The following is a 27,103-nucleotide window of genomic DNA, read 5'->3' as shown; positions in this document are numbered from 1 at the left end:
CCCTTATCGGATATGAGTTGCAATTTTGTATCCCAGTTTCTCAGATGCCTTTTCATTGTGCTGATTGTTTCCTTTGATGTACAGAAACTTTTTAGTTTGATGTAATCCCATTACATATTTTTGCTTTTGGTGTCAAATTCAAAAAATTACCACCAAGACCAATGTCAAAGAGCTTTTCCTCTGTCTTTTTCTAGTGGTTTTGTGATGCCAAATCTTATTTTTTAGTCTTTAATCCATTTGGGGTTGATTTGTAAGATAGATTTCCAATGTTGTTTTTCTGCATGTGGTTATCCCATTTCCCCGATGCTGTTTATTGAAGAGCCCCTTGTGTATTTTTCACATCTTTATCAAAAAAAAATTTAACTTCTTTATGGGTTTATTTCTGGGTTCTAGGTTATGCGCTGTTGGTCTACGCTTTTGTTTATATGCCAGTATCATACAGTTTTGATTACTATAGTTTTAGAATGTAGTGTTAAATCAGGAAGCATGATGTTTCCTGCTTTATTCTTCTTTCTTGAGATTGCTTTGACTATTCAAGGTCCTTTGTGGTTCCATACAAATGTTAAGACTATGATTTCTCTTTATGTAAAAATCCCATTGGAATTAAGATAGATACTCCCTTGAATCTGTAGATTACTTTAGGTTATATGGACATCTTAACAAATTAATTCTTCCAACCCATGAATATGGGATATATATTTTATGTGTGTCTTTTTCAAATACTTTCATCAGTGTCATTATAGCCTTTAGTGTACAGATATTTCACATTCTTGGTTCATTTTATTCCTAAGTATTTATTCTATTTGAGGCTATTTTAAGTGGCAGTGCTTTCTTAATTTCTCTTTTAGATAGTTTGTCATTAGGATACAGAAATGCCACTTATTTTATATGCTGATTTTGTTTCCTATAACTACTGAATGTATTTATTTTTTAGCTCTAACAATGTTCTTATGAAAGCCCCATGGATTTCTACATATACTTTTATGTCATCTGAAAACAGACACAATTTTAAGCCTTCCTTTTTGATGGGATACCTTTCATTTTTTTTATTACCTTAATGCCCTGGCTAGGATTTTGAGTACAAACATACCTTGGCGATATTGCAGCTGCAGTTCCAGACCACCATAATATAGGAAATATTCAATAACATATGTCACATGAATGTTTGGTTCCCTAGTGCACATAAAAGTTATGTTTCCACTATTCTACTGTCTAGTAAGTGCACAATAGAATTATGTCTAAAAATGTGCATATCTCAATTAAAAAATACTTTACTGCTGAAAAGTGCTAACCATCATCTGACAAGGCAGGGTTGCCACAGATGTTCGGTTTGTACAAAATGTGATATCTGCAAAACACAGTAGGATGAAATGCAGTAAAAAGAGGTATACCTGAACTATGTTGAGTGGAAGTTGCAGGAGTGGACACACATCCTTTCTGATCTTGAGGAAAGCCTTTCAGCTTTTCTCTATTGAGATGCTAGCTGCGCTTGTTTGTATGACCAATATTATATTTATATTAGCCTATTGAGGTACATTCCTTCTTCATTGAATTTGCTGAGTTTTTTCTACTATACAATATGTATTTTTACACTAAATCCATATTTGCAAATATTCTCAACTCCATCATCCATCGGAAGAATGCAAATTAAACATGTGATAATGCTATGCATTCTCTAGAATATCTAAAATCAGATGCTGATAAGGCCAAGTTTTGGTGAACATGTGGAGTAACTGGAATTTTCATATCCTGCCAAGAGTGTACATCACTGTGAACATTTAGGAAATAAATTTGACAGATATTAAAATGGGCTGGTATGTTTTTAAGCCCTAACTGTTTGCCTCTATAGAGAGAAATTAGCGTGCTAACAAATTGACCCTCCTCGTAGAAGGTAACCATAAACTTTGGATGAAATATACGAAGCAACTACTTGAAGCCCTGGAGAGTGAACAAACGCAGACCAAATTTGTTGGCGAGTCAAACCGTGAAGCAAGTGACCAGCATAAATCAGGCTTCCTAATTGTTGTGTGCTTACCCTGAGGGCACCCAGTTAGCAATGCTGCATATAGTCTAATAGAAAGTCTCTTATTTTTGTATCTAGGGACCAGAGAAAGAACTAAGAACACAGGAGAATGAAAGAGGAATGCAGGAGAGGAGAACCAAAAAGAGAACCCCAGAGCGACATACAAACTTGTCCTAAATCCCTTTGAATTTCAGCCATGAGCTTATGGGGATGACTTATGATAAAACCCAAACTGAGACCCAATTGTCAACCACCACAGGCATTGTAGTGCTTGCAGTTTGAGTTTAAACAAGTTAAGTGTCCGCTAAAGCAAATAATTCCATACTGTTTAAGAATATACAAAAGATTTCATGGAGTTCCCGTAGTGGCTCAGTTAACGAATCTGACTAGGAACCATGAGGTTGCAGATTCAATCCCTGGCCTCACTCAGTGGGTTAAGGATCCTTCGTTGCCATAAACTGTGGTGTAGGTTGCAGACGAGGCTCAGATCCTGCATTGCTGTGGCTCTGGCCCGTAGGCCAGCAGCTGTAGCTCCAATTGGACCCCTAGCCTGGGAATCTCCAATATGCCGTGGGTGCTGTGCTAGAAAAGACGAAAAGATCAAAAAAAAAAAAAAACAAAAAAAGAGAGTATGTAAACGATTTCAGAGTTTCTGTGACATATAACATTCAAATAGTCCAGGTTACAGTCCAATATTATGTGATAAATGAAGCACCAGTAAAGCACCTTGACTGAGAAGGAATGTCTGCATATATTGCAAATATAAGACTAGTCAAAGAGCAATATTTTGGGATAATTCAATAGCGAATAAAAGTGGAAACCTACCGTTGTAAAGATAAGATTCAGATTTGACAGAAGAGCATGTAAAATATGCAGATGTTGGAGTTGAGAACTATAATCTTTGGAAGTGAAGGGAAAGGCACAAGTAACAGATGAAACCATGTTTCGGTATACAAGGAAATGCAATCATGGGACTTACCCTTTTCTTCTTGACGTTTATTCATAACTAAAAGAAAGAAAGAAACAGTTCATTGAAAGGGAGGGCACAGTGTCAGAAAGGAGAAGGTCAAATCTTTCAAACACTTCCAAAGTTGTTTCTGAGAACTGTCTTCTGAGAATTAAAACTGCCAAGTTCAAAGACCACCTCACTTCAAAGGAAATGAGATTTCACTTTCGTATCCTTCCTAATGGCAAGGAGGCTAAGCTGCACATCGCAGAATGCAAGGCAGTAGAATTGGCACTCCCTCTGGTTTAAAGGATATGGAATGTGCCAATCACTGGTGTGTACTGGGTCTCAAACCTTTTCCAGAATAAAAGGAAAAGACACACTCGTACACAAAAAGAGGTACTTCAAAAGAGAGAGAGAAAGCATAGATTGACTAAAGCCACCATTGTACAATACTCTGTGTGCAGATGGACTTATATACAGCTTCAAACAAACATTAAATCCAAATATACTTAAAATGTATTCTCTTGAAATAAAAATTATCGTTTAAAAATAACATTACTTGGAATAAACACAGACACCCAGGAGAAAGACAAGACAAAGAAAAGCATACAGATTAAGCGATTTAGAACGTTAAGCCCGCGAGAAATCAGTCACATGAATGAGGTTTGAGTAACGAGATTTTAGAATACTTACCATTTCTTTCCTGAGGTACTTTAGAGAAATAAAATGGAAAGTTTAAGGTCAATGTCATAGAAATGAAACATCAAGAAAAACGTTTTCACAAAATTCATCTTTTAAATTAATAACTAACTCAACACACACACACACACACACACACACACACACATATGCACACACGACTCAATGTGGTTGAGAGCTCATTTTGTTAGGGGACTATTCTCCCAAAGGGAAATAGGATAAAAAGATAAATGTATTGTCTTAATTGAGAAAAATGACTACAATAACAGTTCTGAAGTTTAACTTTAAAATATGTTCCTTACCTTTTTAGACATTTAGGGTGAATATTATTTTTATTAGCTCCAATAAGTTCTTCGGCAGTTACTAACTAGGTGGAGTCAACTTCATTATTGTAAAACGTTAAACGTACTAAGAAGACATGAACAATGAAATAACATCATGAAGCACTGTGTTACAGAAAACGCAGGGTTCATTTCCTGGATAATTCAATTCACACTTTTGTCAGCTGATGAATATATAGACCCCTGTAATGTGACTTCTTATGGTTAGCAAAAAACCTAAGTGACTCATGTCTTAACAAAACCACATGGAAAAAGGATTTAATTACTACATGATAGTGGAATTGGTTTTAAAACAAACAACTGAGCACACATAAATGTCACACTTCAGAAGCTTGAAAATGGCAAAACTTTGAAATATATCATTAGTAAGCTTTAGACACAAAAGTAATGCCTGCCTGTATTGTATCGAGAAGAGAAATCATGGAAGAACTAATGCAGGACATTGAATGACAAATGCAGAAGGCAAACTTCTAATACTCACTTTAGTACCCCTCCTCTGTACAAAAATCCTAACAAAATCAGGGCACATCACTGGAGACATTAAAAAAATGAAACAAACCCTAGTGTTTACAGAGAAGAAAATGTATGCACTGACAAAGAAGAGCCGGAAAGGGATGGAATTTGGAAGAAGGGATGGGGAAATTAATATGGTGTAGACCATAGCCAGAACACTGGGGAGGGGAGAGGGGAAGGGTGAGCCAATGGGTGGCATTCACATAGAAAGACAGGAAATGTTAGCATTCCTTTAAAAGGTTGTGGGCCAAAGGCTGTCAGAAAAATTTACCAATTCTCCCCCAAAATATGAGAAATAAAATGAAAACATCCATGTTAACACTTGTTAATATCAAAAGAAACAAAGAAAAAGGTAGTTCAATTTTATTGAATGTTTTGCATTTATAATAAATTTGCTAATGGTCAGATACAAACCCTAAATAGGAACACAATTATAAACCATGCAGATATACAAACACACACACACACACACATGCTCACACATCCACATTGTTCAAACCTTACTCCTGTTCAAGGCTCTTATCCAGAAATGGAGAGGAGCATTAACTGAGAAATTTATTGTATTTGTAGAGATATTTAGACTCTTAGTCCTAGAGTTTACTTTTAAAAATTTCTCAACTGACTTGTCATTAGTTTGGTTGTCATTTTCAGTTTGTACGATCCAAAAAGCTCTTTGGCTGCTGGTACACATGATCGGGGTTTGGGGAAGCCGTGGTCAGTAAACTGGACACAAACACTGAATCAGAAGATTAGAGACCATGTCTAGAGGTTACTCTTGGTTATGTACTGGATGTCTCTGTTCACATTTATATCAACTGAGGAATACTTGATCTTGTTTTTGTATTTCAACCCAAGCCTAAATGAAGATGTCCGAATTAAATCTCATGAAAAGGAGGGAAATAAAACATTCGACGCCACCAACGCGTGTTTAAATAGCAGGACAGGAACTTTTCTTGGACAGACACATTACACACCATCCACACTGAAAATGACAGCGCTTCAGAGGGATGTGATGACTAGCATTACTGTACAGGAAGAAAATGCCTGCAGATATTGCAGCAGCAGCACAAATCACAGAAATACCAATGCGGGAAAGTGAATAACAAAGGAACGTGCAGTATACCTTGAGAAGACAAAGAGCTGAGAAAGGAGTCATGTAAGAATGTTAGGATATGGTTTTTGAAAAAGATGGTGGTGAGTGTTCCTACTGAGGCACAGTGGAAAGGAACTCATCTAGTGTTCATCAGGGTATAGGTTTGATCCCTGGCCTTGCTCTCTGGGATAAGAATCCGGCATTAGGGTGAGCTGTGGTAATATTAACATTAATAATATGTAAATAAATAAATTTATAATAAATAAATAAAAACAGAAAAAAGAAAAAGATGGAGATTTTGACTAATGACCAAAATACTGTATCAGATGGAACCATGGCGAGGGACACAGGAATACACATTAACGGGATTTGCTTGTTTTCTTTTCACATTTACTCATAAAAGTCAAAGGAGCAAATAAGTTCATGGCCAAGCAAGGAAAAATAACAGAATACACACAGCTTTGAAGGGTCAATGAATTGGCCAACTTCACTCAGCCCACTGGACATGCTATCTGATTTCTGTGGGTTTGGGGACATCTCATTGGCATAAATGTGGGCCCTAGAAATGGGCATATGATGGAAGTCCTAACTGGGCATGTGTCCTGGAAGAGAAACAGAATGGAACCCTCTGCCTTTTAACATAATGTCTTTATCTCTATGTGTGCCTATAACTTGTATCTGGAAAGCAGAAAAAAAAATGGTAATTTTTATGGGAAAGAATGATCTAGAATGGGAAAAGGAAGAATTGAAACGGACTTTAGATGGGGAGATGAGATGGCAAGAACTTTCCATCAGGAAGTTTATAATTAAATTTGTAGACATAAAGGTACACATTCAAGGGAAGGGAAATACCAGCTAAAGCACAGAAATTAAGAATCTGGGAATGTTAAGACATCAAGGAGTCTGTTATGTTAAAGAGGTTGGTGAATAATGATTTTTAGAGTGCGTACCATTTCTTTCTTGAAGTTCTAAAAAGAAATAAAAATAAGATGGGAAGTTTAAGGTCAATACGGAAATGGAACACCAGAACAAAATTTATTGCAAAATTCATGTCTAAATTTATAACTATCTGAATGCCAGAACACATACAGATACACAGAGACACACAGACATAGACACACACACACACACACACACACACACACACACACACACACACAGTGGATAAGAGCTCAGTTTGTTAAAAAAAATATAAGACAAGATACCATCAAATTCCTCGAAGAGAACATAGGCAAAACATTCTCTGACATCAGTCTTACAAATGTTTTCTCAGGTCAGTGTCCCAAAGCAACAGAAATAAAAGCAAAAATAACCAATGGGACCTAATGAAACCGACAGGCTTTTGCACAGCAAAGGAAACAAAAAGACAACTTACAGAATGGGAGAAAATAGTTTCAAATGATGCAACTGATAAGGGCTTCATCTCTAAAATATACGAGCAACTTATACAACTCAACAGCCAAAAAAGTCAACAACCCAGTGGAAAAATGGGCCAAAGACCTGACTAGACAGTTCTCCAAGGAAGATGTACGGATGGCCAACAAGCATATGGAAAAATGCTCAACATCCCTGATTATTAGAGAAATGCAAATCAAAACTACCATGAGATACCACCTCACACCAGTCAGAATGGCCATCATTAAAAAGTTCACAGAGAGTTCCCGTCGTGGCACAGTGGTTAACGAATCCTAGGAACCATGAGGTTGCGGGTTCAGTCCCTGCTCTTGCTCAGTGGGTTAATGATCCGGTGTTGCCCTGAGCTGAGGTGTAGGTTGCAGACGCAGCTCGGATCCTGTGTTGCTGTGGCTCTGGCGTAGGCCGGCAGCTACAGCTCCAATTCGACCCCTAGCCTGGGAACCTCCATATGCTGCAGGAGTGGCCCAAGAAATGGCAAAAAAAAAAAAAAAAAAAGGCAAAAAAAAAAAAAAGTCCACAAATTACAAGTGCTGGAGGGGATGTGGAGAATAGGGAACCCTCCTGTACTCTTGGTGGGAATGTGAGCTGATACAACCACTACGGAGAACAGTATGGAGGTACCTTAGAAAACTATACATAGGACTACCATATGACCCAGCAACACCACTCTTGGGCATATATCCGGGCAAAACTTTCCTTCAAAAAGACACATGCACCTGCATGTTCATTGCAGCTCTATTCACAATAGCCAAGACATGGAAACAACCCAAATGTCCATTGACAGATGATTGGTTAGGAAGATGTGGTGTGTATATATACACAATGGAATACCACTCAGCCATAAAAAAGAACGAAATAATGCCATTTGCAGCAACGTGGATGGAACTAAAGACTCTCATACTGAGTGAGGTATGTCAGAAAGAGAAAGACAAAAACCGTATTATATCACTTATATCTGGAATCTAATATACGGCACGAATGAACATTTCCACAGAAAAGAAAATCATGGACTTGCAGGATAGACTTGTGGTTGTCAAGTGGGAGGGGGAGGGAGTGGGATGGACTGGGAGCTTGAGGTTAATAGATACAGACATTGCCTTCGGAATGGATTAGCAATGAGATCCTGCTGGGTAGCACTGGGAACTCAGTCTAGTCACTTATGATGGAGCATGATGATGTGAGAAAAAAGAATGTATACAGGTATGTGAAACGGGTCACCATGCTGTACAGTAGAAAAAAAAATAAAAGGTAAGAACTAAAAAAAAAAAAAAAAAAGATTGTACTCCCAAAAGATTATAGGGGTAAAATATAAAAATATTCCCTTATTGGGGAAAAGTCTTAAAATAATAGCTCCAAGTTTACTTTAAAAAATATTCTTTCCTATTTTGGCAATGGTAGTGCCATAATTATTCCATTTCTTAGTTCTAATAAGTTCCTTGGCTGTTACTTAATGGTCGAGGTCGACTTCATTATTTTTTTAAAACCCAAAATTTCTTAAGAAGCCATTACAACAATTAACAACTTGAAACAGTGCTGTAGAGAAAATGCAGGGTTTGTTTCCTGGATGAATCTGTTCACATTTTGTTAAATGATGAATGCCTAAAATCCTACAATGCAAATTTCTATCTTAAGCCAAGCCTAAGTGGAGCAGGTCTTGTTGAAATCATATGACAAGAAGGTATTACAGTCCTAAAAGCCTGGGAGAGTGTTTGTAAATCAAACAACTCAGCCCACATTGAAGAAAACTCACACCTCAGAAGGTTGGAAATGTATTATTACTCACATTTAATGGACACAAAAACTAAGTCTGCCTAGATGGACCAAAAAGAGAAATCCCAGAAGTGCTAATAGTGAGGAGTTTCCACTGCGGCACAGTGGGATCAGTGGCATCTCTAGAGTGCTGAGATATGAGGTTCATTCCTGGGCCAGGCACAGGGGGTTAAGGATCTAGCCTTGCCACCACTGTGGTGTAGGTTGCAACGGCAGCTTGGAGCTGATCTCTGCACCAGGAACTCCATACACCATGGGGTGGAGAAAAAAAGAAAAAAAAGAAAAAGAAGTACAAATGGTGGAAGTTGAATAACCATGCTGGGTTCACAGTGAAATACCTTATGAGACATATCATTTTCCTTTTCACACCAATCGCTCAATGGAAGGAAGAAAACTCCAGTTCATTCCAGGTAATAAGAGGACCATGTTAGGACGGGAGGAGGTCAAAACACTTCCTTTGCTTTCTCTTGAGTTCAAACTGACTGACTGTTATGAGAATTTAAAACATAAGCACCAAAGTCCATCTCACTGAGGAGAATGAGTGTAGTTTTAAGAGTCTGAGACTGGAAACAGCCCCCCAAGAGGAGGTAGAATGGGAGTTCCTCTGGGTTAGTGAATATCAATCACTGGGCTTGTGCTGGCCCAGGATGTGCCTTTTTTTGCCTCACATTTACCAATAAGGCAAAAGAACTAAGAAACAATTCACTCAAACATGTGGGTAACATGTCAGGAAGGGAGGAGGACGAAATTTTCAAACCCTGACATAGTTTTCTCTTCTGGGTTCAAACTGACACACATTTCTGAGAACTGGAATCATGAGATTCAAAGTCCATCTCGCCAGTTAGAGGGTGATATTATTGTACTTCCATGTATGCCTGGGTGCAAAAGGGAGTAAGAAACTGAGAATGACACCATGCAAAATTTAGTATAACACTACCTATGGAAGAAAGGACTTAACAATCATTGGTCTTCCTTTGGGTCTATGACTTTTTCATTTTTTTTTTTTTTTTTTTGTCTTTTTGCTATTTCTTGGGCCGCTCCCGCGGCATATGGAGGTTCCCAGGCTAGGGGTCCAATCGGAGCTGTAGCCACCGGCCTACGCCAGAGCCACAGCAACGCAGGATCCGAGCCGCGTCTGCAACCTACACCACAGCTCACGGCAACGCCGGATCGTTAACCCACTGAGCAAGGGCAGGGACCGAACCCGCAACCTCATGGTTCCTAGTCGGATTCGTTAACCACTGCGCCACGACGGGAACTCCGGGTCTATGACTTTTTCAAAAGAGAAAACTTACATGAACATATATGATATACAAGAGATATATTTTAAAATAGTATAGTATTTAACTTACATGAACATATATGATATACAAGAGATATATTTTAAAATAGTATAGTATTTAATAATTACTTAAATGATAATATAAAATACTCTTAAAACCTACAGTAAAGGGGCCCTCCTCTGCATATGGGTTACTATAGCAGTAGCCACTTTAGCCTCTTGCAAACTTCAAAGCAATATATTGCTAAACTCCCTTTCCCCTGAGACAAAAGTGTCAATGAAAATATCAAGAGCATAGATGAGGTAAAACTTTTGGTTTTGAATTAGTGCTTTCTGAACAAATCTTTTAAGTTTCCACGGAAAATCACTTCTCATTTCACTAACATAACATTTTCTTACTGAGAGATATGTTATCAGACAACCCTCTGTTAGCAGGTGAACATACTGCAGAGAAAGTCTGCAGTTTGCAGAACTAATGATTTTGAAATCAAAAAAAAAAAAAAAAGGCCACACCATAGTAGGTAAAAAGAAAAAACAAAACAAAACAAAACAAAATACCTTGATAACTAGCACTATTGGGTCGTATGATCAATGTGAATGTGAGAGGTTTGACTTAGAGCTCACACTTGACCGGGGAATGACATCTGAAATTTTAGTCTTTGAAAGAGCAGAAGGTGGAAGACATTTATTTAGCAGATTTGGAGCTTTCCACCCAAAGAGGTTGTGGGTCAGTGTCAGTTGCTTAATTACTGTCCCTTGAATTTGAAATGTCACAGACATTCTACATCTCTGGTGATTTGCAAGAAAATATATAGAGAATTGAAGGGAGGTAGTGATCAGCCTAACACTGCTATCCCTCCAAAAGTCATAATTAAAGCAGGGCAATTCTCTGGAGACATAAAAGGTGTTTTTTGTTGTTCGTTTTTCCACCTATGTTTAAAGAGAAGAAAAGGCATGTAAAGGAAAACAAGTATTAGGAAGGAATGGAATTAGGCAAAAGAGAGGGAAGAAATTAATATGGGAGTAGTCCGTATTCAAAATCTTTCTTCCTTCCTTCCCTCCCTCCCTCCCTCCTTTCTTTCTTTCTTTCTTTCTTTCCTTCCTTCCTTCCTTCCTTCCTTCCTTCCTTCCTTCCTTCCTTCCTTCCTTCCTTTCTTTCTTCTTTCTTTCTTTCTTTCTTTCTTTCTTTCTTTCTTTCTTCTCTTTCTTTCTTTCTCTCTTCCTTTCTTTCTTTCCTTCTTTCTTTCTTGTCTTTTGTCCTTTTTAGGGCTGCGCCTGTGGCATATGAAGGTCCCCAGGCTAGGGGGTCGAATAGTAGCTGTTGCTGCTGGCCTATGCCAGAGCCAAAGCAACCGCCAGATCCCAGCCACATCTGTGACTTACAGCACAGCTCATGGCAACCCCGGATTCTTAACCCACCGAGAAAGGCCAGGGATCGAACCTGCAACCTCATGGTTCTGAGTCGGATTCGTTTCGGCTCAGATGGGAACTTTTATTTTTTTCTTCATATTCAAAAATCTTAAATATGGAAGAAAGGAAGGATGAGCTAATGGATGGCATAGAGAAAGAAAGGCAGGGAATGTTAGCAGTTGTTTAAAAGGTTATGGGGCAAAGGGTGTAAGAAACACTTACCAAATATTTTTTCAGGAACATCTGAAAAATAAAAAAAAGAGGTCCATGTAAATAACATATCAGGGTGTTAGGAGGACACAGTTTTCAAACCCTTCCATAGGTTATTTTGAGGAGTCCTAACTGAAGAATATTTCTGAGCATCAGAACCATGAGATTCAAGGGACATCTCAGCAATCAGAGGATAATATTGTTGTACTTTCATGGATGCCTGGTTGCCAAAGAGTGAAAATGAACCAGGCAAAGCGGAAAACAAACACAAACTAACTCACAAGAGAGGTACTTGACAATTGAAAATTTCCCGGGAGATAAAATTCATCTACAAGCATTAAAGAAATTTAGGCTTCCAAGATGATTAATGTGTCGTGCAAAATCCAAAAAAAAAAAAAAAAAAAAAGAAAGAAAGAAAGAAAGAAAGAAAGGTGATTACTATTGTTGGAAGAAACAATTCCAAGAAAAATACAGGAACTATTTTTATACCTGGGAATTACCCCCCAAAGAAGTAACATGTCAGGAAAGAAGTAAGGTAAAACTTTCAAACACTGCCATAGTTTTCTATGGGGTCCCAATCAACACACATTTCTGAGTAAAGGAACCGTGTGATTCAAAGGCCATTTCACCAATTAGAGGGAAAAGTGTTGTATTTCTGCGTGTCTGTGTTCTAAAAGAATGACTTTGAAAATGATGTCATGCAAAGAAGTATTATAGCCTGTCTTTAGCCATGAAAGTCACATCAATCACTGGTCTTGCCTTAGGCCATTGTCCTTTTTGAGAATACACAGACAACGAGCAGAGACTCATTCACAAGGGAGGTACATGAAAGGATGTAAAGAAGGAAAGTAAAGACGCTCATCTCTCCACAGATCTGCTTCTAACAGTAGTCATTTCAATCCTGCCAAATACATTAATTTGATATATGTCCGAAATGAATTATCTTTTATTATATTGGAATATGTAAGCTTTGAAAGAGCAGAAAAGGGAAGAACATGGAAGAAGTCCGTAAGCAAAATATCTCGCTAGAATAGTAGAGATCTGGAAGAGGGCGAGCCAATGATGACCTGCTCACTAAAAGCTGGGATATATTTTCGACATCAGGAAAGCTGACATTTTACAGTGTTTGGGGAGTAAAGGGATATAAAAGAGCCTTTACCATCCTTTTTCTGATGTTCATCTGTAAAATAAAATGAAAAGCCAAGGAAAATTTCATTGGAAAGAAACATAAATGAAATTCAGATTTATTGTAAGATCTGCCCATAAAATTAAATTATCAAGATGCAGACAGATACAAACACACACACACTTACACACATAAACAAATATGTGCACACATTCCGTGTCTGAAAGCTCCCTTTTGAGAACTGAATAGTGTGCGATAAATGAAGAGGGGAAAACAAATACATGTTCTTAATGAGAAAACGAGAAATACTATTTCTGGTTATGGACCTGATAAATTTGTTCATGATTTCTTTTGAAAGTATGTAGTCTTTTACTCCTCAGTTTTTTATGGTTATATCTCATCTGACTTCTCCTAAATACATTCTTTGTTCCTAGAGTGGTAGCGTTGGTATATTAACTCACCAGACACTGAATTACAGAATCCTGAACTACTGCTTTTATAGGACATTCAAGTCAGTTCAGGTCAGGTTGATGGGTGCCTCTATTCACATCATTTTCTTGGTTAATTAATGTGTATTCGTATTTTATGGAAGTTTAATTTTTAACTTTACCTCAATGACGCTTACTTTCACAAAGTCAGATGAAAAGAAAAGAAGTGAACTATTAATTGGCAGTTTATGGGCTTCTCAGTCAAATGAGTGCAACCATCTTGGACAAAGAACTTAAAAATAGCAAAATTTTACAAGTTAGTTATCATTAGAATATATTTGAGAAAAAGGAAATTTCTATATGAGTAGCAAGGCTAGAATAAATCAAAGGAAAATAGGGCATTGAATAACATATGAAGATGATAAATTTTAGCTAAAATAACAATGAAGAAATGAAAAAATTATGATGTGACGTTATATGTGTCGGTTGGAGTTGAGAAAGATGATCATGGAGCATCAAAGACAAATGATATAGAAACAGGAGAAACGTGACAAAATACAAGGTGTAAAGTATTAAAGGGACTTGCCATTATTCTGTTCACCCTTAGCTGAAAAATAAAAAGAAGAAATAGCCATTTAAAATACAAATGAAGGCACAATATCCGGAAGAGAAGAGGCCAATAATTTGAAACCCTTCCATTGTTCACTTTTTCCTTAAACTTGAACCACATTCCTAAGACTTGGAATCTTAGGAAGGTTGCAAATGCCAGGTAGCCCATGAAAGGCAATGTTGTTTTATACTCCCATACTTTTGTGCACAAGGAGTTAAGATAGGAAAGGAAATAATGACAGAACATAGAGCAGACCTTCCTCTGATATAAGCCACGACAATCATTGATCTTCCATCGGGCCTTCCTGCTCTTTCACCATAAAAGACCAAGTTGCTCACATATATGGGACAAGCATCTAAAATGTAATGGAAAAGTACAGAAAAGTACCCCTCTGTCACAAACTGTATCTGCTGCCATAGTCCTATGAAGTCTATTTCATGCGTTGACAAAATGTGTTCCTAAATTCCATTCAATCTGTAAACCAAAATGTGATTGAAAATACAATTACAAAAAACGGATGTTAAACAAGAATGTATGTACGTTGACCTTGAAGAAGATGGTGATCGAGCACCGAAGACTAAGATACAAAGCAGATGAAACTGTGAAATTACACAGAAAAAATGACCACATAATTTGCCCTTTTGCCTAACATTTGCTGATAGTCAGAGGAAGAAATGAAAAATTCACCCCCAAAGAAGTAAGATGTCAGGAATGGAGGAAGGTAAAGTTTTCAAACACTGCCATAGTTTTCTGTGGGGTCCTAACTGAGGCACGTTTCTGAGTATTGGAACCATGAGACCTAAAGTCCTTTTCACCAAGTGGAGGGAAACGTGTTACTTCCATACATGCCTGTGTTCCAAGAAGAATAATGTCAAAATGATACCATACAAAGAGGTAATACAGCCTCCCTTCAGCCATAAAAGTTACGTCAATCATTGGTCTTGCCTTGGGCCGTGTCCTTTTAGAGAATAAATAGACAATGAACAAAAACTCATTCATGAGAGAGGTACATTAAAAAAACTGAGAAGAACAAAGACTCATCTCTTCACAAATATACCTCCCACAGAAGTCATTTAAATCATGCCAAATATATTAATTTGATACCTTTCTGAATTGAATTATCCTTGAAACAGAAATTTTCACTGATAGAATTCCTGTCATGGCTCAGTGGTTATCAAGCCTGCTAGCATCCATGAGGACGCGGGTTTGATCCCTGGCCTCACTCAGTGGGTTAAGGATCTGGTGTTGCAGTGAGCTGTATAGGTCCCAGACACGGCTTGGATCATGTGCTGCTGTGGCTGTGGCATAGGCTGATGGCTTCAGTTCCAATTCAGCCCCAATTCAGCCCCTAGCCTGGAACCTCCATATTTCGCAGGTGAGGCCCTAAAAAAAAAAAAAGACCAAAGACAAAAAAAAAAAAAAAAACGATCACTGAAAATAATGATTAAAAGACATTAACATTATGAAAATTTTATGCTGTCTTAGGAAAAAAATTCTCGATAACTTCTCAGGGCAATGGTTTCTTTAGGTTTCACATCAAAAGCTGAGAATTGAAAGAACAATTGAACAGTTCTTGAGATTTAGAATTCTTCTACAATTGTTTTTTTTTGTTTTTTTTTTTTTTTTTTTTTTTTTTTGTCTTTTTGTTATTTCTTGGGCCGCTCCTGCGGCATATGGAGTTTCCCAGGCTAGGGGTCCAATCGGAGCTGTGGCCGCCAGCCTACGCCAGAGCCACAGCAACGCAGGATCCGAGCCGTGTCTGCAACCTACACCACAGCTCACGGCAACGCCGGATCGTTAACCCACTGAGCAAGGGCAGGGACCGAACCCGCAACCTCATGGTTCCTAGTCGGATTCCTTAACCACTGCGCCACTACGGGAACTCCATCTTCTACAATTGTTAAACAGAATTCAGGCCACCAAGGTGATCATTCTGTCATTCACAATATAAAACAAACGTCCAACTCATGGACTTTTTAATGAGCCTGAAACCATTCTCTAAAAAAACATAAAAGTGCTATTATTGATAGTGAAGAAATAATAGAAAGAGCAGAGTTGGATGTGGATTTGAGGCTGGAAAGCTTCATGGAAAGAACTTTCTATGGGGAATTCTATAACGAAAAATTGCAAGTGGAAAGATACACATTCCAGAAAAGGACAAGACAAAGAAAAGCATGATGATTAAGAGATTTGGAATGTCGAGACCTCAAGAAATCAGTCGTGTAAAAAGGATTAATGAGTAACAACTTTTTAGAACACTTACCATTTTTTCCCTGAGGTTTTTCTGAAAAATAAAGTGAAAAGTTTAAGGTCAATATCATGGAAATGGAACAACAGGAAACACAAGTTATTAGACAATTCATATATAAACTTATAACTAGCTGAATAATGATACACACACACACACAGAGTGGATGACATCTTATTTTGTCAAGAGAGCATTCTCCTGAAGGAGAATAAGAGTAAAAAATAAACGTCATCTTAACTAAGGACAAACTATTCAAGTAATAGTTCCAAATGTTACATTTTAAAAATGTTCTTTACCTATTTTGCCATAACTACTGCTTTATTACTAGGATTATGAGCTCTAATAATAGATGGAGTCAACATCACTACTGTAATAGCTAAGATGTCTCAAGATGCTCTAACTATTGCGTTGACATCTTTGGCCAGTGTTGCAGAGGAAATGCAGGGTTTGTTCCCTGGATAGTTCTATTCACACTTTTGTCTACTGGTGAACACATAAACTTTTGTAATGCAAGTTTCTATGTTAGATAGTGCCTAAGGGAAGCCCTTCTTAATGAAATCACGTTCACGTGTGAAAGAAGGGATTTCAGTCCTAAATGAGAGTGAAAGTGGTTGTAAATCAAACAGCTGAGCATATTTGGAAAAAACCTCGTACTGCAGAAGCTTGAAAGTGGCAGAACTTTGAAATGTGTAATTACTAATGTTAGTGACATTTAGCTGACACAAAGAAATGTCTGCCTAGATTGTATCAAGAAGAGAAATCACAGAAGCAGGAATGGAAGTAAACAGAATAACCAATGCAGAAGGCAACTTTGATCTGCAATGACTAAATAACAAGAAAAATCATGTAAGTTTTATGTCTGCAGGTGTTGGGGTAGATGGGAACTGCGTGTTGAAGACAAAGTTATGGGAATCGTATGAAACCTGCTTAGGTACAAAGTGATATAAGTTGTGAGATATACCTTTTTCCTCTTAACTAATCAGTCAAATAAAATGAAGGAAACACCTATCCACTAAAAACAAGAGGTCAATGGCAGCAAGAGGAGAGGTCAAAAATTTCAAGTTCAAGTGGCCCTCCACTTAGGAGAATCTAAATCATGAGGTTCAATGTCCAAGTAAGTAATGGGAAGTAGTGCAGGTTTAAGTCCATACTTTCTGGTTCCCACATGAATGTGAGATTGGAAATGGCCTCATCAGAGGAAGTAGAATAGGCGTTCCTCCTGATTAAGCATTTTCAGGCATTGGGCTTGTGTTGGGCCGCCTACCTTTTTCAGAATAAAAAATGTTCCATGAGCAGATATACTAGAGATGTATTTAATAAGGGATGATGGAGTTCCCTGGTGGCTCTGCAGGTTAAGGACCTGGTGTTGTCACAGCTGTGGCCCAGGTCCTAGCGTGGCTTGGGTTTGATCCCTGGCCCTGAAACTTCTGCATGCTGTGGGTGTGGCCAGAAAAAGAGTGATGAGGAAACATACAGTAAAGAGTAAATCCTCCTCTACACATGCGTTAATGGAGACTTAGGCACTCTTAGCTTCCTACAAAGTGTAAAGAGATAGATGGCTAAATGCAATTTCTCCAAAACAAAAATGTAAATGAAAGCATATCAAGGGTACAGAGGTTGGAAAATCTTAGTGTTTGACTTAGCGTTTTCTGTAAAAACTCATTACAGTTTGCCAAGCAATACCACTCTTCATTTCACTAACATAACATTTCATTAATGAGAGATCTGTTATCACATGACCTTCCCTGGACAGATGATATCCTTCTAAACACAGTAAGAACATTTGCAGGTTGCGGAACGAGTAATTTTGAAAGCTAAGATGCCACACTATTTTAGGTAAACTATTTAAATACCTGGGAACAACTGATTAATAAGATCAAGGTTTGTTGGAGAGTTAGCTTAGAGCTGACTCCATTCTTGACCAGTGGATGACAGGAGAAAATGAGCCTTTGACTGAGCAGAAGGTAGAGAAACTTCATTCAGCAAATGTGGAGTTTGCTTTCCACTTCAAGTTTGGGCCAGTATCAGTTGCATGGTTATTGTCCCTTGAACTTGAAAAGTGACAATGATTCTACCTCAGTGGTCATTTATCAGAAAACGTACACAGGATGGAAGAGGTGTGCTGATGAGCCTAATATCTCTTGTTTTTTACATTACACTTAAAATCACAGTCAAATCAACAAGTCTCTGGAGATGTATAAATGAGGGAAATAAATCTAATGTTTATGGGAAAGCAAAGATACTCCATGAAAATCAAGGTGTGGGAAGGCATAGAATGGGGAAAACCAAACAGAAGATATTAAAATGGGAGTAGGTCCATATCAGAAAATTGGAGGGCAAAGAAGGGAAAGAGAAGCAGTGGAAGTCATGCAGATAGAAATGCAGGGAACATTAGAATCATTTCAAGGTTATGAGGCAAAGAATGTCAGAAAACTTTACCAAATAGTTTCCGACGTTCCGCTGAAAAATAAAATGAGAAGGTCAATGTAAACCTCAAAAAACAAAGATAATTCACTCTTACTAAAAATTTGCATTTAAAGTGCATCTCATTCATAGTCTGGTACACACAAACACAAAACAGTAACACACATATGGAACCATTTGTATACGGGAGCACTCAGACCCGCGGAGACACACACACATGCTAAGCCATTCAGAGTGCCCAAATAGTCACTTTTGCTAAGAACCATTTCCAGAAATGGAGAGGGGCATAACCTGAGTCAGTTTACTATATTGAGAGAGGATTTTAGAAATGTTAGTTCTGGGGGTAATTTTTTTTTATAAAGTTAGTAATCACTTTTTGTCAGTAGTTAGGCTTTCACTCTTCAGTTTGTATGATTAAGTGGGGTATTTGGCGTTCAGTGGGGAAACGAAAATCTACAAACTAGAAATGCTGGATAGGGTGTGGAGGAAGGGGAACCCTCTTACACTGTTGGTGGGAATGTAAATTGGTACAACCACTATGGAGAACAGTATGGAGGTACCTTAGAGAACTATGCATAGAACTACCATATGACCCAGCAATCCCACTCTTGGGCATGTATCCGGACAGAACTTTCCTTGAAAAAGACACATGCACCTGCATGTTCACTGCACCACTCTTCACAACAGCCAAGACATGAAAACAACCTAAACGTATATTGATGGATGATTGGATTAAGAAGAAGTGGTGTATATATACACACCGGAATACTACTGAGCCATAAAAAAGAACACAAGAATGCCATTTGCAGCAACATGGATGACCTAGTGGTTACCATACTAGTGAAGCAAGCCATACAGGGAAAGACAAGTATTAAATAACATATATATGGAATCTAAAAAAGTAATACAAATGAATTAATTTTCAAAACAGATACAGACACACAGACATGGAAAACAAACTTAAGGCCACGAAAGGGGAAAAAAGATGGGAGAGGGATCATTAGAAATATGGAATTAGCAGATACACTGTGCTACGTATAAAATAGATAAGCAATGAGGATTTCCTGTATAACACGGGGAAGTATATTCAACGTCTTGAAATAACCTATAATGGAAAGTAATCTGAAAAAAGATTATTTGCAGGTATATCTGAATCACTTTGCTCTACACTTGAATCTAACACAATATTGTACATTGAGAATAGTTCAATAAACAAAAAGTTAATTCCTGTAGTGTGAAAAATATTTGATATCATATTAGGTAATGGCATGTCATGAAATTTTAATGAAAAGTGGTATTTTAGAGGTATGTTATAATGGACCAATTCCTGAGGTATAAGTCCTATAATTATTTATCAGGAATTTCAAATTGGCAAAATTAATATTGCGTTACTGAAAGTGCAAATGATTTTTCGTTAAAATTTTTCTATGAGAATCAAGTAAAAATTTTTTTTAACCTGGAAATCCTTGGATAACATGTTAATGAGCAGTGGATAAATGAGCCTCAAGTTCCCATTAACTAATAATTGATATTTATAAAGGAGAGGACAGTGGATGGACAAACGTCACTCACATGATAGACATCTTCTCTCATCTCTACATGTTTGAGGAAGTGTCATTGGCAGGGAAATGGTCTCTTGGACTTGGCATAGGTGACAGGGTTCCTATCTTTGGATTGTGTTTCAGGAAGACAAACAGTGTGCCTGTCAACTTAATGCCCTTCATCCCAGCAACTTGTCAGGGAAACAACTTCATGGCTCTAGAAAACAGAAAAAGTCGGTGTCCATCGAGAAAGAAAGGTAAGGAATGAAAAGAGGAGGAATGGGAAATTATGGATGGTTGGGAGATGACGTTACATTGAGGTAATTAAGAATGAAATGCATACACGTATAATTGGGGAGGGAAGGGCCGGCATCCAGGAGAAGAGCAAGGCAGAGGACGGATGTAGATTCAAAGGCAGGAAATGATAATGCCAGGAGAAAACTGTCATTTTAATGGGTTTGGAAGCAAAGGGATTTTTGAAAACTTACCTACACTTTTCTCAGGTCCCTCTGAAAAAGAAAATGGAGATATCAATGTAAATATAATGTAGAAAAGGGAGGTAATACAAATTTAAGGCACTATTCATATTTCATATTAAACCCACGTGGATGCACCCACAAATAAACATATGTACACGAAAGCACTCGCACACTCACACACGTATACACATATCCAGTGGCTGAGATCTCAGTGTTATCTGAAGAGCGTTCTTCATAAATGAAAATGGGCATAAAATGAGTGAGTATTCTGATTTGAGTGAACGTTTTAGAACTGGAACTTCTCATGCTAACCTTTAAAATGTTCCTCATCCCTTTGGATACAGTTAGGCTTTTATCATTCAGTTTATAGGATGTCATAAGTACTTTGCCTTTTAATTAAAGTGTGTATTCAATCCGTTTATTATGCTATCTACATGACACATACAGCCACATACACTGAATTGGAGGATCTTACATCATTGCTTCTAGAGGTACTATAAGGTATATCACCTGGGCTCCATTACTAAGAATACCTTCATTATCCAATGAATATATAATATTGTGTATGTTTCTCTTTTAACTATACTTAAATACAATTTTATTATGTTCAGCAAAAAGACATGTTAATGGATGTGAAGTAGGTCTAAATCATGTGACTTGAGCATGTCTTGGACAAAATTTTCACTTTGGCCACTGTGACAAACCATTACTTCAGAGGCATACGATTAGTAAAAAATGCTCGACTTAAAAGGAATGTCTGTGAATACACTGCAATAACAGGACAAATCAAATAGCAGTATTGAGGGATGATTGAATAGCAAATATATGGGGAAAGCTTCAGGTGCAAAGGTAAGATCCCAGGAAAAATCATGTAAAATATGCACGTGTTGGATTTGAGAAAGATGATCTTTGGAAGTTGAAGGGAAAGGCACAGTTAACCGATAAAGTCATGCTTAAGCACACAGGGAAATGCATTCATGGGACTTACCAGTTTCCTCTTCATATTGGTCAATAAATGAAAAAAAGAAAGAAAGAATTCATTCAAGATGAGGGCACAATACCAGGAAGTAGGAAAACAAAACTTTCAAACACCTCCAAAGTTATTTCTGATCGTTGTCTTCTGAGAATTGGAACTGCAAAATTCAAAGACTATCTCAGCAGTCAAAGGAAGCATCATTTCATTTCCATGCACCTTCTGATGACAAAGGGACTGAGCTGGAAATCACAGAATGGAAGGCAGTAAATGGCCCTCCCTCTGGTTTAAAAGATATAGAATTAACCTGACCCCCTTGCTGTACAGTGGGAAAATAAAAAAGTTATATAGAAAAATAAAATAAAAGATATAGAATTATTTCAATCGTTGGTTTGTACTCAGCCTTGTATCTTTTTCAGAGTAAAAGGAAAACACGCACTCATAACACAAAACAGGTGCTTGTAAAGAGAGAGGAAAAATAGACTCAAGTCACCAATGCACAATACTTTGTGTGTAGACGTACCTATATACGGCTTCGTACAAACATTAAGTCTATATGTACTTGAATTGGTTTCCCTTTGAAGTAGAAATTATCATTAAAAATACCATTCCATGGAGCATGTTAAATTTCTAATTGCATTTGTATTGTAAGATACCATCTTGGGCAAAATTCCAAAGTAAGAGTTTCCATGTCTTGCACATGAAACATTGAAAATTGAGAGGTACGTAGCAATTGAAAATTTCCTGTGAGGAGTTCCCATTGTGACTCAGAGGGTTAAGGATCATCATAGTCTCTTGAGGATTCAGGTTCGATCCCTGGCCTCAATGAGTGGGTTAAAGATCCAGTTTTGCCATGGCTGTGGCATAGGCTGGCAGCTATATCTCTGAGTCAACCCCAACCCAGGAACTTCCATATGTCACAGGTGCAGCTCTGGTATAAAAAAATGGTAAAGATTAAAAAAAAAAAGAAAAATTCCCTGTGGACTAAATTCCTTCTGCAAATATATAACAGGAATTGAAGTTTAATAAAATTAAATAGTTTCACTGAAAAAGTTAAAGAGAAAGAAATGTTCGTATAATTGTCTGTATTAAAATTTCAATGAGAATCATAAAAAAATTTTGCATACTTTGGAATGCTTGGGTAATATGTTCCAGAGCAGTGGAAAAATGAGCCTCAAACTCATACTTGACCAATGGCCAATATCAGAACTTGCACCTGCCTTGAAAGGACAATGGATGGACAAACTGAGCTCAGCAAGTGAGAGTCCTCTCTCATCTCTTAGATCATGAAAATATCACTGGTATCAAAATTGGCCAATGAATATGAAATGTGTCCAGGCGTCCTAACACTGGATATGGTCCAGGAAAATATACAAAATGGAAAGGGTGTTCCTATCAACCTAGTGCCCCTTATCCCACCACCTTCTAAGTGACATTATAGCACATGCCTGGACAATAGAAAAAGCCATTGTCAACTGGGAAAGACTGCTATGGAGTGGGGAAAGAAGGAATTGGAAATCATGGAAGGTGGGAAATACAAAGAAAGAGAACTTCATCTGGGAAACATCCATAAGCTATCAGTTGAGGAAGTAGAAGCAGATGTTCAGGAGACGTGTGAGCCAATGAATGGTATCAGATTACAAGGCAGGGAATGTTAAGGCAACAGGAGAGCAGTCACTTTGATTGGGGGCGATTTACAGATTTTCAGAAAATTTACCGTATTCTCTCTGATGTTGTTCTGAAATTAAAATGGAGAGATCAATGTAAATATCATGGGAAATGAGAAGAACATTCAAATTGAATGCAAGATTTATACATGAGAATAAACCTATGAGGGCACAAATACACACCCACACACACCCACACACTCAAAATATGAACACATAAATACGGTGGTATTGGGCCGGTTTTGTCCAGAGAGGATTCTCCCTGAAGTGAAAATGGTATTACATTAGTGAATTTAGTGGTCCATTTCTTATCCTTTTAAACATTAATAACATTTATTATTCAGTTTGTATGATTTTATAAATACATTGCCTTTTCATTTACATATATCATTGAATCTATATTCTCCAATAAATACTAGATGGGAGGATCTTGAAGCTCTGCTTCTAGGGATACTATAGGGAAATTTACTTGGGCTCCCTTTAGTCACAACATTTTCACCAACAGAGAAATGCACAACTTTGTGGTTTTTTTTAATTTCTATTTTGATCAATGCCTAACTAATGTTCTTTTTAATCAAATTCCATGAAAAGTAGGACTGGAAGTGTCACATGGCAGTGAAATTGTCTATATCAAATCACCTGACATACCTTGGACAAAACGTTCATATCATTATTGAAAATGCCAATATTTCAGATGTGTATGTTTAATAAAGCTTATGTGGCTCAAAAGGAATATCTGTATAGATCGCAATCAAAAGACAAATCCAAGAAGCAACAATGTGAGATAACTGAATAGCAAAGGAAGATGACAGCATTCAGAGCAAAGACAAGATAGGAGAGAAAATCAGGTAAACATATAAGGAAGTCCAGTGAGAGAGATGTCTGCGTACTTTAGGGAAAGTGCAAAAACAGATGAAACTTTGACTATGTATGTACACAGACAAATACATTAATGAGAATTAGCATTTTTTTCTTCATATTTGTTGAGAAAATAAAAGGAGGAAAGAAGTAGTTAACTTGAAGTGAGGGCGCAATGTCAGGAAAAAAGGAAGACAAACATTTCAGACGCTGCTATGGTTTTCACTGGAATCCTAATTGACACATGTTCCAGGGAATTGGAACCACAGGATTGAAGACAACCTCACCAATCAGAAATATGTGAGTTTTTTTTTTTTAAACTTCCATACACCCTTTGATGAAAGACAATAATTGAACATTCCCTGTGATTTAAAGTCCTCCCACACACTGGCAATACACCGATGCAAGGAAGTAGAATGGAGTGCTAACTATCCCTCTGGGATACTAAATGTATCAATCACTGATTCTGCTTTTGCAATATAACTCTGACATTTTCATCATAAAATGAAAACACAAACGTAATCACAAGAGAGATATTTGAAAAGATGAAAAGGACAAAATAAAGTTACCTATCTGTCCACAACTCTTCTGTAGCAGTAGTCATATATTCTATGTATGTTAAATCAGTATAATTGTAAAATGAATTCTCCTTGAATTAAAAATTGTCATTGCAAAATGATGACTAAGAGGTTATTGACTTGCTATGAAGTATATGTGTGTGTAAGGAATGTATTTGGCAAAACCCACAGTTATTGGTGCTCATGTACTTCGCATGGAAAATTGAGAATTGAGAGATATACAATAATTGAACATTCCCTGTGATTTAAAGTCCTCCCACACACATTTAATAGGAGTTGCAGTTTATGTAGACAGTAAATGTCATATTGAAAATGACAAAAACACAGAATAATTTCTGCAGTGAGAAAATATTCTGAGAATATTCATGGGACATATTTTCATACCTGGGATTCTTTGGGCAATCAAAATTCTGCCACAGTTGGAGAATAAGCCTTGATTTTGCATTGACTGGTCAATGAGAGCATAAATTTCATAGGCTTTGAAATTAGTTTGGGAAATCTCTATTCATTTGGGAAAGTTTCATTGGCATCAGAATGAGCCCTTGAACTTGAAATATGTGATAGAGTTCCCATCTTGCGGTGTCCTGGAAAAATATACAGAGTGGAAACAGTGTGCCTTCCAACTGAGTGCTGTTCCTCTCAACAACTTCCTAGTGAAACCAGAACAGGTCACAGAAAGACAAAATGTTAGTGTTTAGAGGAAGAAAATGATACAGAGCAGAAAAAGTAAGAATTGAAAAGGATTCAAGAGAGAGAAACCAAGGGAAACTAAGTACACGATATGAAACTCTATATGTTGAAAATTAGAGAAAGTTAGAGATTCAGGAGTACAAAACAAGGAAAGGTGTATGAATTAGCAACAGGGAATCTCAAGGCCTTGAGAAATCGGTAGTGTAAAAGGGATTTGTGAGTTAACATATTTCCAAAAGATTTAGCTTTTTTCCCCTGAGGATTTCCTGAAACATAAAATGAGGAGATCAAAGAAAATATAATGCGTAAATACAAATAAAATATGAAATGAATACAAAATTGATGTTTAAAATAAAATTAAACTTTCCAGAATGCAGATGAACATACACTCACACACACACACACACAAATACTTTGCATTTTGGCACATACGTAAGTATGCACGCATTAAGTATAGTGTTTGAAGTCTCACTTTTGTCCATAGTGTGTATTCTTCCCAAAATGAAAATTAGCACAAAATGAGTGAATTTACTGTTGAGAAAAAGTTTCAGGAATATTACTTCTCATGTTCAACTTTTTTGTTTGTCTGTCTCTTTTGGGGGGTGGGGGAGCCACACCCATGGCATGTGGAGGTTCCCAGGCTAGGGGTTGAATTGGATCTGCAGCTGCCAGCCTATACCACAGCCTATACGCCAGATCCTTCACCCACTGAGCAGGGCCAGGGATTGAACACACATCCTCATGGATACTAGTCAGGTTCATTACCACTGAACCACAATGGGAACTCCTTCGTGTTCACCTTTTAAAAATGGTCCTAAACCCTTTTGTCATTAGTTAGGCTTTTTTTTTTATTTGGTTGTGATATTTAATAAGGTTTTTTTTTAACCAATATGAATATACAATTCTGTATTGCAAAGGCTATGTGGTATGGAATTTCTACAAAACTAAATTAGAACATATTGAACCACTGCTTTTAGTAGTATCACAGGGTAATTTTCTTGTGCTACCCTACTGAGAAAATTTTCATCAACTGATGGATATATTATAAAAGTGTGTCTTATAAATTTATTTTTTAACTAATGCCTAAATTCAGTTCTTCATAATAAAATTCCATGTAGGGAAGGGAAACAGTGTCTTCAATGGCAGTAGATCAGATCTAAGTCAAATGTCGTGAATATATTTTGGACAAAACATTCATGTCAGCCACTCTGAAGAGGCTGGTACTTCGGAGGTGTATGAGTAATATAATTTACTTGACTCAAAATTAGTATCTGGGAGTTCCCATTTTGTACAACGGAAAAGAATCTGACTAGTATCCATGAGGACATGGGTTCGATCCCTGGCCTCCTTCAGTGAGTTAAGGATCCAGCATTGCCATGAGCTGTAGTGTAGGTCACAGATGTGGCTCAGATCTGGCATTGCTGTGGCTGTGGTGTAGGCTGGCCCCTGCAGCTCTGATTCGATCCCTAGCCTGGGAAATTCCACATGCTGCAAGTGTGGCCCTAAAAAGAAAAAAACAGTAGTATCTGCATAAATTGTAGCAACATAGCAAATCAAAAATCAATAACTTGAGATAATAAATATATCAACTATTGATCTTGCATTGAGTCTTCTACCTTTTTCAGAATAAAAGGAAAACCTCTGCTCATACACAGGAAAGGTGCTTAAAAAGTGATGACGAAGAACAGAGTAAAGGCACTCATGTGTCCAAAACTATTTGAGCAGTATTCGTCAGGTAAAGCCCCCTAATATACATTGATTTGATTTATTCCTTT

The 27,103-nt window shown here is 37.4% G+C and overlaps 1 protein-coding gene across 16 annotated transcripts in view; it reads right to left on the bottom strand.

Annotated features, from left to right (window-relative positions):
• LOC100519072 (beta-mannosyltransferase 2) overlaps nucleotides 1-27,103 on the bottom strand; it is an 88,390-nt gene that overhangs the window by 8,741 nt on the left and 52,546 nt on the right. For 8 of the 16 annotated variants that reach the window (XM_021082396.1, XM_021082393.1, XM_021082395.1 and 5 more), the window contains 8 exons: nucleotides 23,253-23,273; nucleotides 21,551-21,559; nucleotides 20,572-20,592; nucleotides 18,558-18,578; nucleotides 16,134-16,154; nucleotides 11,719-11,739; nucleotides 3,666-3,683; nucleotides 2,602-3,029 (listed from right to left, as the gene is read on the bottom strand). In XM_021082396.1, coding sequence (XP_020938055.1) covers nucleotides 2,866-3,029; nucleotides 3,666-3,683; nucleotides 11,719-11,739; nucleotides 16,134-16,154; nucleotides 18,558-18,578; nucleotides 20,572-20,592; nucleotides 21,551-21,559; nucleotides 23,253-23,273 — 296 coding nt within the window. In that variant the 3' untranslated portion in view covers nucleotides 2,602-2,865. The other 8 variants (XM_021082397.1, XM_021082398.1, XM_021082401.1 and 5 more) reach the window with 8 other exon arrangements.

This window comes from Sus scrofa, unplaced genomic scaffold (assembly GCF_000003025.6).
Source record: "Sus scrofa isolate TJ Tabasco breed Duroc unplaced genomic scaffold, Sscrofa11.1 Contig770, whole genome shotgun sequence".
Classification (NCBI taxonomy): domain Eukaryota; kingdom Metazoa; phylum Chordata; class Mammalia; order Artiodactyla; family Suidae; genus Sus; species Sus scrofa.
The sequence above is the reverse complement of the archived record's forward strand: the minus strand, read 5'-3'. Positions and strand labels throughout refer to the sequence as shown.